Source organism: Dermacentor silvarum, chromosome 3, assembly GCF_013339745.2.
Source record: "Dermacentor silvarum isolate Dsil-2018 chromosome 3, BIME_Dsil_1.4, whole genome shotgun sequence".
Lineage (NCBI taxonomy): Eukaryota > Metazoa > Arthropoda > Arachnida > Ixodida > Ixodidae > Dermacentor > Dermacentor silvarum.
In genome coordinates, this window is record NC_051156.1 from 161,685,049 (window position 1) to 161,699,258 (window position 14,210).

A 14,210-nucleotide genomic window follows, 5' to 3' on the forward strand; every position below is an offset into this window, starting at 1 on the left:
ACAGGGCACAATTTGTTGCATAGGTGTGCAGGAGAGGCGCTTTGTAGTAGTAGTTAGTAGCAGCTGTAGCAGTAAGTGCTAGTATTAGTAGTAGTAGCAGAAGTAGTAATAGTAGTAATAGTAGTAGTAGTAATAACTATTATTACACCGTTAACAGGTAAAGTATCGGGCGGAGAAAGCGGTGCTTACTCGCCGGTGAGCAGTCCACTCAGTTCAAGTGCCCAGCAAAAACCACCGCATGTCACGCTCACTCCACCAGCCGGAATTGGTCTTAAAAGCTCGAGCTAAGCAGTGCTGCTTTCCAGTGGTGTAGGGTTACAACAAGAAAGGGTCATTCAGGCGGGAAGTGATTTCGGCATGCCCACTCTGAACCTTACAGGAAGGCGTATTCATCAAGGTCGATTCACATAGGTCGCGAAGCTTCGGGCGAAAAGCGGTTAAGAACAAATTGTCACCGACATCAGCAAGGGTGGTTATGGGAGCAGCAATTGAAGCGCGAGAGGGAACAAACATTGGGAAAGAAAAAATCGTTTTATAATTTAAGAGAGACACAGAGATTCATTCAACGAAAATAAAGTTCCTAATCAATTTTATATAGGCACGGCGAGAAAAGAAGTGACAATTCTGTTTCACTTGATCATTATCAATAAATACATTTTTTCAGCGCCAACCGCAAGAGCGCCCATCGATAGCGGCGGGCGTTCACGCCGCTATCACTTGCAATGCAATGTAGCTCTTGAAGTGTGCAGAAAGGCGCGCTAGTAACGCTCACCTGTTGCAATACGCCCCCCTCACATGTTGTGTTGTTTTGCTTATCGAAGTTTGCCTAAATTTGGTGACGCGGGTAGTTTCATTGTTTCTTAACCTGTTCAGTCAAAAGCAGTAAGTTGCGACTGCCAGATAATTGTTCACTTTAGTTGTTTTCGTGCGACAGCGCTGGCCGACGAAAGGACGAGCACTCTACGCCCAAAGCGTTCGTCGGCCGCCATAGAAAGTATGTTTAGTGCAGGGATGCGATTTCGACACCCGTACGGCAGATTCTCGCCAAGAATGTTTTCATGTTAGAGATTCCTACACTGTATCGACATGCAGGAAGTTTATCGCTGTTAAACGGCAAACTCGGTGCCCATTGAAATGTTTCACTAATATGACAAGAAATATATGTGACACTATACCATTGCTAGGGCTGATTCCGCTTCCGCGAAAGTGACCAGCCCATCGCATTTAAAAAGGAGGGGTGTTCAAACACTCAAATTTCCGAACCCAACGCATCCCACAACGTTGCCGCCTGCGAAGGGCATCTGAAACTGCAACTTGAATCTGAAGTTGAGCGTTTCAAGCACTTCAGCAAGGCGAAGAAGCTTTGCTGCCGCTGTCCCCCGCGTATCCGACGAGAAGCAAGGCGGATAATAAATGCAGGATCTGTCGCTAAATCGCAGTGAAGCTCGCTCGTATCACCGACGTCAAAATCACCGGGGCCAAAACACCAACTACGCTTGGCTGCCGCCATTACCGCCGCTTGCGCCGGCTGAAGCAAAAAAAAAAAAAGAAATGAGGAGGATACGACGCTTTAATTCACGTGACTTTATCCGTACTCCGCTTTTCAGGCGAGAGCAGTCCGGGCGGCTCACGGCTGCTCTCGGCGCAGCGAAACTGCTCTTGTTCTACCACTGGTTGACGGCGCTCCCACTCCTGTTCGACCACTGAAACACGCCTACTGTGTAAAGAGCGCTTTCAGCGTGCTTTTGAGTGCTCCTGTTCGCCCAATGGAATTCGCCATAAGAATAAGGGTGAATAGCCGGTGGTTCTCTGAGTAGCGGTGTTATACGCGTAGGTTACGAAGGGCAGAATGACGTCCCAATTTGTGTGGTTGGAGGCGACGTACATTGCAAGCATGTCACTGAGCGTAGGGTTGAAGCGTTCTTAAGGCAATTGGTTTGAGGATGGTACATCGTAGTTGTGCGATGAAGAACGTGACACTCTTTAAGAATGGCTTCAACGACTTCGGATAGGAAGGCACTTCTGCGATCACTGAGCAGCTCGTGAGGTGGCCCATGACGCCGGATGAATCGTTGAAGCAGGAAGGAGGCCAGATCGCGCGCTGTAGCTGCCTGCAGGGCAGCAGTTTCGTCGTATCGCGTGAGGTGGGCAACTGCCACAGTGGCTCAGCCATAGAGAAAGAAATTCAACAAGAGCGGACACTGCCATAGAGCAGAGCGGTCGAATTGTCTGCAGCGCTCCAAGCAGTCGGTATTAATACTTGAACCAACGTTCCTGTTTTGTTCTTGGGCGCGCGCGTTTTTAGCACTTGTACGTGTTACGCCGGCTGCGCCGTTCGGCACTTTTTTTTGTACTGTTAAAATGCGCGAGGTCTTCGTGCGGAATCGTTTTATTATTTAATAAAACTGATTACGAACTACCTTTACAAGCCTCTGTCGAATCTGTGCCACGTGCAATTTCATAAAGAAGACGCAAGACGCCTTGTGAAATGAGGAAACGTCTATTTTGGTCTACATAAATGTTCGTTCCGGGCATTTCGTGCATTCATTGAATGTTTTGGCACCAGGTAAGTAGCACAGGGGACCACGTGCTACTTCACAGGGGACCCTGGTCATGAGAAAGAAATTTACAGAATAAATTGGGTTGGAGTGCAAACGGCAGGCATTGCCAAATCCTGACTGGGAGCTGAACACTGTCGTTGAGAAGAAAAGTGTGCAATCGTTGCATTCTACCGGTGCTAACAAATGGGGCAGAAACTTTGAGGTTAACAAAGCAGCTCGAAAACAAGTTAAGGACCGCACAAAGAGCGATGGAACGAAAAATATTAGGACTAACGTTAAGAGACAGGAAGAGATCAGTGTGGATCAGAGAACATATTGTCAATAAAATTAAGAGAAAAAGCTGGAGCTGGCAGGCCATGTAATGCGCAGGATGGATAACCGGTGTACCATTAGGGTTACAGAATGTATACCAAGATAAGGGAAGGGCAGTTGAGGACGGCAGAACACTAGGTGGGGTGATGAAGTTAGGAAATTCGCAGGTGCAAGTTGGAATACGCTAGCACAAGACAGAGGTAATTGGAGATCGCAGGGAAATGAGGAAACGAATGAAGCACCTTCGTCCTGCAGTGGACATAAATATAGAATGATTATGACGAATAGTCCTCTTGCAGAGTATCCACACACGTCACCTCCTTGCTCTGGTTGCGTACTGATGACTGGCCGTGTGCGCCGGAACTCTTGTTGGAAACTGAAGCTCCGTCGAGCTGGTGCAGTCTTTCCAGGGATATGCCTAGCAATTGAAACCCGTCTCTTCCCAGGATGCTGACTCCAGACCCCTTTGTGACGAGTAGAGATAGCTTGCCCTCACTACCGTTGCATTTGACAAGAACTTCCACTTCGCGCACGACCCAGACAGGCTGCTGTGTGTAGGTCCGCACTCCCCGGGGACACGGTTGGAGTGCTTTTCTCGAGATTCCCAGCTTGCTCAGTGTCCTCAGGTTGACAATGGAACAAACGGATCCAGAGTCCACTTCCATCGATACCTGCCGTCCGTTCCCTGTGACAGTTTCCATGAAAGCTGGCAGTCCACTGGCGTTGTTTTAGAGTCCGTACAGTCCTGAGCGTCCAAACTTGCCTGGGCGCTTGTTGTCGCTCTTGGCCCTGCTCCTTGCCTCTTCATCTTGGTGGCAGGCGCAAAAGATGTCCCCATTCCGCTTGCAGCAATAAGATTCTGCGTAGCGTAACCCACAGCTTGTGGCCTCGTGGCCACCGTTGCAGCAGAAACACTGCCCGGTTCTTGTTGCTCTTGGCTCCTTGGATGGCTCTTGTTTTCCGCCCAGCTTGGCCTCCTTTGCCGCTTGATCCATCCGATTCGGACGCTGCAGTCAACGCTCCTCTGATGGCTACTGTTTGCAGCGTGGTATACTCGGCAGCGACGGCCTTTTCGTACGCCTTCTTGAAATCCAACGTAGACTAAGCCAGGAGACGCAGCTGCAGCCCTTCATCACGAACGCCGCAGACTGGACGATCGCCGAGTATGTCTTCCAGGGAGACGCCGAACTCGCAGTGCTCGCATTGTCGGCGCAAATCCGCGACAAAATCCGCGATGCTTTCACCGGGCTGCTGACTTCGTTTGTGAAATGAGAAACGCTGTACGATTACCGAAGGCCTCGGCGTGAAGTGGTTTGTGAGCTTTGAAACAATGTCCACGTACGGTGTCTCAGCCGGCGTCATCGACGAACACAACGAGCGAAACATAGCGTATGTAGCCGGACCGCAAACGCTGCACAGCACTGCCCGCTGCTGCTGCTGCTGGACGACGCCGTTCGCCCTGAAATAGAACTGTACGCGTTCGAGGCAGGGATTTAGACACTCACCCCCCCCCCCCCGGGAGGGTCATGACATCCGAAAATTATTCCAAACCAACCCCTCCCCTCCTCCCTTCTTACAGACTGGCACTCATCCTGGCCAAAAATTGCGCTTATCCCATGCACTGTGGTAATCGCTTTAAAATCTATGTACTCTTTCGGAAATGGACGCTCTCGGGCCTAATTTTGAGGCAATTTTGATATTAAGCGTTGTGTTGTGTTATGTTCTTGCAATTTTCAAACGTGGTGACAGAATGCCATGGGTGTTTAATATAGTATTGAAGTTCTAATCCCACTAAACAAAGCACACATTTTGGCTTTCTATACAGCGTTCATTTGTGCCCGCCTGTCTGTGCTCGCCTGTCTCCACCGTCGTTGCAGTATTTTTGCACAACAACATCAGCTCGACATGCACCAACAAGGACGAACTACCTCGTAACATGTGGTTTAATATGCATGCTTAAAAGGTTAATTAGTGTACTGCAGCTTTTTAGCAGCTTTTCCGGTCCCATTTGTGGAAAATAAAGCATGCAGACCTAATTAAATGAAACAGCGTGGTAAAAAGAGCACTATTCCCCTTGAACCCCCCCCACTACTCGCTCCAAAAACTCCAATAACCAATAACTTCGTATCCAACCCCCCCCCCCCCCCCGCATTCTGGTACCACACAACCCCCCCCCCCCCCCAAAAAAAAAAAAAAAAAAACATCGAAATTCTGGGTGAAACCCTGGTTCGAGGTTTGTAGGCCAGGTTTCCGCGTGGTCCGGCGTAAACTCTTTCATGTGACCCAGTCGGCGCATGAACACGTTCGTAACGCTAGCCTTCGTGTCTAAAGCCATCTCGTTCAACAAGCGGCCGTCGCCGCTCATCGCCGGTTACCGCCGCTCACTTTCGTTGCCTTGTGTGGCGTCTCGCCGCTGGCTTTTGCTTCCTTATGCGGCGTCCATCGCTCCCCACTCCAGTTCGTGACTTCGTCGCCAATTGTTATATATGTATAACAGTTTATCACCAGCCGACTTTGCTGGGCACAAGTGCAGATAGAACCAGAAGTCGAGTGGTCGTCAATTGGTACCCTCCGCCCACTAGCGAGGGTTGCCAGCCATATTGTCTGCTGAACACATAACAGTATCCAAACCAGCAGTGAAGTCGTCGCGTGAGAAAGGGCGACGTGCCAACGAGCGCTGCCGGCGTAGATCCTCGTAGCTTTGGCATCTATAGAGTGACGATGTCTTTCACGGATTGAAGATTCTTTGAAAGTAGCATGTTGAAAGCATCGTACCCTATCCGTTTCATGACATTTATAATTTTGTTGGACTCCGTCATCGTCGCGTGGACTTTCTTACACAAGTCCAGTGCATCTTCGATGTAGGTGGTAAATGGTTCACCCGGCTGCTGTGCACGTTCTCGCAAACGCAATTCTGCTCGAAGCTTGCGCACAGCAGGGTGACCATACACAACCACTAAAGAGGTCTTGAACGAGGACCACTTCGCAAAATCGGTATCATGGTTTTTGTACCAGAGATTAGCCACACTCGCTCGATAGAAGAGCACGTTGCTCAGTTTGGCGGGATCATCCTATTTGGTATGGGCGCTTACCCTCTCATATGTCGTCAGCCAGTCCTCCACGTCGGTGTGCTCTGGTAGTGGTGAAAAACATTTATTTGCTGTACTATTAGTGAGAGATAGCGACGGCCTTAAGGGCCGGCCCTTTACTTACTCTAGGAGGAGTCCCTAGTTCGAGACCCCTGTGGCTTCCGCAGCGGCGCGTGCCCTGCGACTTACTAAGTCGCACGCTGGGAGAAACCTCTTACACCGCCTCCATATCTCTTACACCTATCAGGCAGGAGGGGTAACCACGATCCTTGAGGACTGGCGTGGTGCTTTGATCATTCAGCTTCTGCCCTACAACATAGCTAGGGGGACTTACAAAGGCAGGCGAACTGCGTGGGTCACTGCCTTGCAGGGACGCTATGGATCCCGCCCTGGAGCATTCTACACGGACGCGTCTGGCCCTCACCACGGCGGGTGGTGCACGGCAGCCATAGTCCATCAAAACGTACCCGTTCAAGGGCTCACTTTTCGAGCCCCGGACATTACTCACGCGGAGAAAGTCGCCATAGCCCTCGCCGCAGCGGTTTCCGCATCTCGAATTATCATCACCGATTCGCGGAGTCCGTGTCAAAATCTTACCAAAGGTGGCATCACTATTCGCACCGCTCGTATCCTAAAGTGCTGTAAATATTTAGACCGCCCGAATCGACGTGTCGTCATCTGGACTCAGGCCCACATAGGGCTAGGTCGTAACGAGTCTGCCGATGCCTCAGCGCGAGTGCTCAATTCCCGGGACCCACCTCATCCTCCATCGCCTGACATTTCAGAACCTAATCCGGTGTCGTCTGGGCGGCTGAGAATCGCAGGGTCACTGTCGCGAGGCACACCAGAGCACATTCCCGACTGAGGAGGCGCTTGTTGGGGTGGAGTAGAAGGTGTTTGCTGGGATGCGTCTTCAGGCATGGCTGAGCGTAGGGTACGGGATCGAAGTTCCAGGATTGACGTTGTAGGCCGAAGCACTCTACAGCACTTGTAAACGTGTTTATTATACGCCAGCGGTTGGGTAGATCATCAGAGCAGGGCACGGACTGTCAACACGAGCGGCGTTTCCCGAGCAAAGCACTGGAGAAATTGACCTACTAGAAAGCGCAGGAAAGGATGGAGGTACATTGAGACAGTGAATTGAATGCAAAGAATGGAAAGAAAGAAAATGAACGCCCCTTTCTTAGAGAAAGATGCTTGAACGCGGAGTTTACTCCCATGCAAACTGAATCACAGCCTAAGTCCAAAGCCAATGACCACGCCAAGAACCCAAGAAATGGTGAGCGACCCCATGCAATGCATATGTGATTTGATTGCTTGTTTAAAATTGTATTTTTTTGAACGTTGAAGTTGAATGAAGACACATTTTGTTAAGTTGCATAGCCTTTATTTTAGATCATGTAGCCGTTGATTACGCGCACACATTCACACTTGCACGGACGACTCTACACTTGCAGAGTATTGCCTTGTGACCACTGTGGTAGACGGTCAGAGGCTCTGCGGTTACCGATAAACGGGATAGGCCTTACGGGCACGATCGTGCTCGCGCTTACGTTCGCGTATGGCAGCCTCTTCTTCCGTGCGCTGCTCCCGCGGCTTACCCATGGTGACGGCCGCGAATGCATTGCGTGACGCGCGTAATCCATTGTAGATATATACAGTTCGTCTGGGTAGCGTAGTCTTGCAGTGCGCATTGTTCTTATCGGTACAACTGGGAATGTAAACTGTAGTATTCTACGACATGTATGCTGTGCGCCGTTCTTCTATTGTGTGCGCAGATGCGCAGGCGTTGTTCTATTGTGTGCGCAGATAGTTCCGTTGTGTAAGTTGGCTTTCCTGCAGTGCATTTTCAGGCGCTCATGGACAAATCAGTGAGCGATAAAAAGCTTCGATTTAAAACAAACACCATGGAGATTTATATAGTATTTCGGTATTTCATCTTATATACACTTTGGCTCCCGTCAGTGCCGATGCGTATATAAGATGAGGTAATAAGCGCCAGCCAGGCTCTCTCGTTTTGCTCTGCGGCTGTGTCCACGTCTTTCTTCGAGCCGCCTTCGGCGTGCTCCTTGGTCTGCGGCTACGCCAGACAAGACAATTTACAACAATGGGAACATAGCAATTAAAAAGAAAAATATGTATGGTAACACAAAGGGCTGTGCCTTGCTATATGAGGCTCGAGCTGGTTGACTAAGCACAAGATAATCGCAGTTTCGCCCGAATGGGGAAGCATTGATTGCGATAGTAAACTATTGGGCGACTATACGAAGTAAGGATAGTAGTTTTGTCCACCTTAAAAGCTCGTAAACTTAGGCATACTAACTCATAGAACAAGCATGCTGTCACGCGCGCACACCGAAATAGGAACACATCTCACTCGATGACCGCGGGAACACGCTGCCAAAACGCTGGAGTGAGGAAGCGTGGCTGCAGCAGCGAGCGAATTGACTTTCGTGCTGCGTCTCACATCAACGTGAACTAAGCCGCAAAAACACAGCGCACGGCGGACTGTGTCCCCGACGCAGATGACTTTTCAGCTACATGGACACTCAAGCCCCCGACGGCGTGTCCGGATGCCGGGCCGCAAGGTTGCGGAGGGAGGATAGGAAGGGGGGAGGCGTTCTACTCTGGAGCGGTCCCGGTGAACACCCGCGCCCACGCGGGCAGCTGTATCTTGAAAGTCATCTGCGGCGAGGGCACAGACTGCCATGCGCTGTGTTTTCTCGGCCACCAAGAGTAGAACGCGACATCCCTTCCTACCCTCCCCCAGAGCATTGCGCGCGACGGAAGACGGCGCTCTTCCTTTCCGCTTCCCCCCCTGAGCCACGGTCGCCGGCTCACCCTCCAAAGACACTCACATACGCATCATACGGCGCGCGGCGATGATTTTACCACCGTAGGGCCGTAGGAATTTAAACGGAACCTCACGGCGCGGCGATGGCATAAATGCACCTGGAGTGTCCATATAACTGCTATCGCAAAAAAAAACACAAAAAAAAACTCATTTAGAACGAGTATTCGCAACAAGGTGATACATACGTCTGCTGCAGCAAAAATCTAATACAACTCGGCACATTCGAATCGAATGCGAAGGTGTTCAACCAGTGAGACCGTAGGTAATATATACCTTCCAGAAACGTTTGGGTTTAAATTGGGTGGAAGCACCAACCGGTCAGTGGTCGAGACAAGCAAGAGTTGTTTGAGTATTGGTGAAAAAAAAAAGCAGGGAAGGGAATAATACGACCGAATCCGTTATAGGCATAGGTAGCGCTACACAGTAGACCGAGAAGTTTGGAGGAAGATAAGAAAGATTAAGCATAATATACAAACATGCTAGCATAAAAAACGTGTATAGCATACTTGAGGAACTCAAGCTGGCTAGGTGACTATTTGCAGCCGCCCCCTTTCGAAGGAGATGCCAAATGAATCATCATCACCAAACGCGAAAGAGGAGTCCTGCTCCAGTAGACGCCTCATACCTAACTCGTTTCGACAGTGGCAATAGGTTTGGTCGATATATTGATTCAATGCTAAACGCATTTCCGTCGACAGTCATCGTGAGGCGGGTTCTGCTGAATTCAGTGTCAAAAGGTGAATTCATATTTCCGCGCAAACCAGTTCAGCATGGTGTCAAAACGCATCTCATCAACGTTAGGTGCGTTCAAATTGGACTTCATTTGTCTAATGCTCTTTCTCATTCCGAACCTTAAAATTTTTCAAACGAGTTTTCCATTTAGGTAACACAAAACTCTCTTTATTTCTCGTGTTTGGAAACAGAACCCTGGCTCTGAAGGCTGCAATGCTCGTGTATGTGCTATTAATGCACGAGCTCGTCGTAAACGGCGACAGTACGCCGGCAGCCTCAAAAAATGAGAACGCTGGCAGCGGCCAGCATAGCGAAGACAGACAGACTACGCCATCGAGTTCTATTCTCGGTAACTACACCAAATGGGCCGTCTCTACGGACGCTGCGCAGTGCGTAAATGTCAGCAGGTGAGTGTCAATGTTCTCAGTATTTTTTTCCTTTGTTTGTTTCGTCAGAGCAAATAAAAAACATTTTTACGAATTAAAGGTGTAATCAGGTGCAAGATGGTGTGTCATGATCTTGTCCTTTTTATATACATGTGTAGGTTTATTGACTAGTTACGTTTACCCAAAAAGATCACGTACTCGTGACGCCTGCGGCAGAAAGGATCTTCCACATCCGCCGCGAAGGTTTCTGAGTGGTGGCGCATGCTAACAACTCCCAGGGTTAGTTCTTGTAGTAAAACATGAATACACGAGAAAGTGCATAGGAAAACGGCGCCGCCGTAGCTCAATTGGTAAGAGCATCGCACGCGTAATGCGAAGACGTGGGAGCGTTCCCCACCTGCGGCAATTTGTTTTTAACAGTGGAGCTGTTTAAACCGGCCGTAAGTCCGTAACGCGTCGGAAAAATGTGGGCCGATCCTGACGGTAGTGCAGAAAGGGTCCAGGCGCAATGGCACATACCCCTGTGAACGAACGAAGCTGAGCCTGGCTTAGTCTGGCTAAACGTCCAGCGGGCCAGGGATATTGCCGAGGATCTCGAGAGATTTTTCTCTAGCGATGGACCCCTGGCAGCCTAGCCCCGGGCACCAACAGCCATAACCGTTGGACATATAAAGTTTATTCCTCCTCCTGGCTTAGTCTAGCTAAACATGTTTCGGACTTCTTGGGCTTAGTCAGTCATCGAAGCCAATCGATAGCCGGTAATCGATAATCGATAACCGATAGCCGGTAATAGGTAATCGATAATCGATCAATAATCAATAAATTCCGGAAAATTCTGGGGATGACTTGGTAGTGCTTAGCCAAACACGTGGCCAATACCTTGCGATAGCCAATCGATAGACAATCAATAGCTAATCGATGATCGACAAATAATCAATAAATTCCAGGAATTGCTGGTGTTGACGTGGTTGTGCTTAGCCTAGCCAAAATACGTGGCCAATACCTTGCGATAGCCAATCAATATTTAATCGATAATCGATCAATAATCAATGAATTCCGGGAAATGCTGGGGATAACTTAGTAGTGGGCCTAGGCCAAAAGCCAGGACTAGCTAGGTGCCCATAAACTCCGCTGTCTCTTTAGCATTGCGTCTCCAGTGTCAGGCAATTTTTTTTTCTTCAACTGTGAGGCATTTTCTTTCGAGCAAACCGTATGGGTTTCCTTTTTAGCAATTGCTACGATTGGGTGGATGCCTCCATTTTCTCTTTAATTACTTCTCTCCACCTAGCAGGGTTTTGCTCAACTATTACGTCAAACACTTGCCTTTTCTTTGAATTGTTGATGAGTTCGACTTCACTCTGCCATCGGCTAGCCGCCTGGTTAGCTCAGATGGTGGAGCGGCTGCCCCCGAAAGACACTGGTCCCGGTCTCCAGTCCCGGACCAGGACGATTTTTTCTTCAACTGTGAGGCTTTTTCTTTCAAGGAATCCGTATGGGTTTCCTTTGTAGCGATTGCTATGATTGAGTCGATGTCTCATTTTCCATTTAATTACTTCTCTTCACCTAGCGGGTTTCCGCTGAACTATTACTGGTCCCACTAACCTTATGGCGGACGCTTCTTCGGAAGCCGTGGGAGCCACTCTTCATTAGTGGATTAATGGTGCATGGGCCCCCATCTCCCTCTTTTCCCGCAAGATACGCGGCACTGAGCGCCGATACAGTACTTTCGGACGGGAGCTCCTCGCGGCCTACCTTGGAGTGAAGCCTTTCAGGGACTTAATTGCTTTAAGGGGACAATTTCTCATTCTTACCAACGACAAACCACTTGTTTCGGCTTTGCGTTCCTGCAGTGCCACTCATACACCTAGAGAGCTCCGGCATCTTGCTTTCATTGCCGAATTCACGAGACACATACGTTACGTCAAAGGCAGCATTAACAGGGCACCGGATGCTCTCCATCGTATTAGGATCAATGCCATAAGTCCTATCCACCTTTCCTTGTCTTCACTCTAGGCGGCCCAAGCATCTGACAATGAACTTCCATGACTCCGATCTTCTACATCCCTTCGCTTGGAGCAAGTCAACATTCCCGGCCGCGACGTCACACTCTGGTGCAGCGTTTCACCTAACTATACCCGCATTTATGTTCCTTCTCTTCTTCGTCGTGCTGTTTCTGATACACTGCACTCAATCTGCCAACCAGTTGTACGTGCCACGCAACACCTTATCACCGAACGTTACGTCTGGCTTCGCATACGCGCTGATATACGCGACTGGGCCCGCAATTGTAGAGCGTGCCGACGTTTCAAGGTGCAACGACACACCAAGCCTCCATTGGTAAAATTCCCTCTCCCCGATGCACGTTTCGACATCATTCATTTGGACATCGTTGGACCTTTGCCATCATGCCGTGGTTATACGTATTTGCTTACGTGTATTGATAGGTAGCCACGGTGGCCTGAAGCAGCTCCAATGCCTGACATCACGGCAGAGACAGTTGCTCATACTTTTCTGCCTACCTGGATTAGCCGTTTTGGTGTGCCATCAACGGTGACCACTGATCGAGGCAGACAGTTTGAGTCGGCCTTTTTTGCTTTGAGTAACGTCCTTTCTTGGTTGTGCCCGCATTCGCACAATTGTTTACCATCTTCCATCCAACGGCATCGCAGAGAGACTACATCGTCACTTGAAAGCAGCACTCGTCGCTCAGCCTCACGCTGAGGATTGCGTATCGCACCTTTCAATCGTGCTGCTCGGCCTTCGATCAACACTCCCACCAGAACTCGCCTGCTCTGTAGTTGAGATGGTTTATGGCTGCACGCTCTGTTTGCCGGGTGACCTCGTCAACGAAGTATCTACGCCGAATGTTTGAGATCCGTCTTATTTCAACCAGCGTCTACTGATTTTCATGCAAAACTTGCGTCCGTCACCAAGTTCTGCTAAGATGAATAAGCAGACGATTTCCTGCCCTCAAACCTGCAAACATCCCCACACGTGTTTGTCCCTGTTGACACGCCTCGTCGTTCTCTTCAGACGGTCCTTTCCGAGTCATCAAACGTTCTGAACGCCATTTCATAATCCTGCGCAATGGGCCTGAAGACACACTTGCTATCGCAGGGATCAAACCGGCTCCCATTATCAACACCTCTGTCTGACCACCTCTCCAAGTGGACATGGCCCCTGGCCGGAGGGGGGGGGGGGGGGGGGGCATCTGTGGCAACTATCTTTTCTTATTCTTCTGGCGCGTCGCCGGTTCAGACATGAGTGAGTAGTGGGGGACGGCCGAGTGATCTGAAGGAGAGGAAGTGCAAACGATGAAGTAGATGAAGTGAAGGGAAATGCAAATAAAGCCCCAGTGTTCTTAACGTATTAGATACCAGCGTACTATTAAAAGTACAGTACCATTTTCATTTGTAAATAATAAAAGAAGAAATATATTGTGTACCTTAATACGCCATTTTGCTACAAAGAATCCCGCCAAGCCGACCACATTGTAGTTTTTTTTGTCAGCTGCATGATGTATTTGATTTATTCATCACCAAACTTGGAGAAGTGCAGAACATAGCAGGTGCTGCTGTACATCCATCTTCTTTATTTTTTATCCAGCACATCATATGCTTCACAAAGCTGAGGTTTGTGCGGAAGTTTTAAAAAAGAATGGCGGAAACGATTCACGCCATGACGTACCATATACAATACATATTTATAGCGTCGCAAGAAAATGAATGTAGGTGTACTTTGTGCACTGGGCCTACGTGTATGCTAGAGCGGTGTGCTTGTTCTCGAAGCACACACGGCGGCTTTTTTACCATTATTTTTCACTGAATATTTAAAAAAATATTGTTTGCGCACTAGACAGTTTTAGTTTAGCGTTAGCGTAATAGCGGGGTTACGGGAAATAGCGTTACCGTTCCGCAAACGAACTTTGCAGAAAGAGAGTTTTAGTATAGCGTGATAGCGTAGTTTACGTGCGGGACGCTATTCCATTACGCTTTGAATTTAGCATACACAGGGCACCTAATTCTATGTGTGTGTGCGTCCGGAAAGTGCGATAGGCAGCGCAATGGAAGCCAGGAGCGCGTTGTATTTTTACTTCACATGTCCGTCGATCTGCAACGAAACAGACAAGCAGTACAAGCTGTCTACCATAGCCTCCGAAATCTTCGCATCTCAGAGGCCATATGCCGTCGTCGCGCCTATCTCCCGACTTTAGCGACAGATGGCGCTCGCATCTCAGAAAACATTTCTCTCGTTAGGCTTAGGCGCGTTCGAAACG

General features: G+C 49.2%; 1 protein-coding gene across 1 annotated transcript in view; it reads left to right on the top strand.

The window, feature by feature from the left end:
- LOC119444973 (glutathione hydrolase 1 proenzyme-like) overlaps nucleotides 1-14,210 on the top strand; it is a 134,700-nt gene that overhangs the window by 27,088 nt on the left and 93,402 nt on the right. Inside the window, exon 3 of the mRNA XM_049664824.1 lies at nucleotides 9,740-9,955. Within this exon, the coding sequence (XP_049520781.1) occupies nucleotides 9,740-9,955 (216 nt within the window). The remainder of the gene's footprint in view (nucleotides 1-9,739; nucleotides 9,956-14,210) is intronic.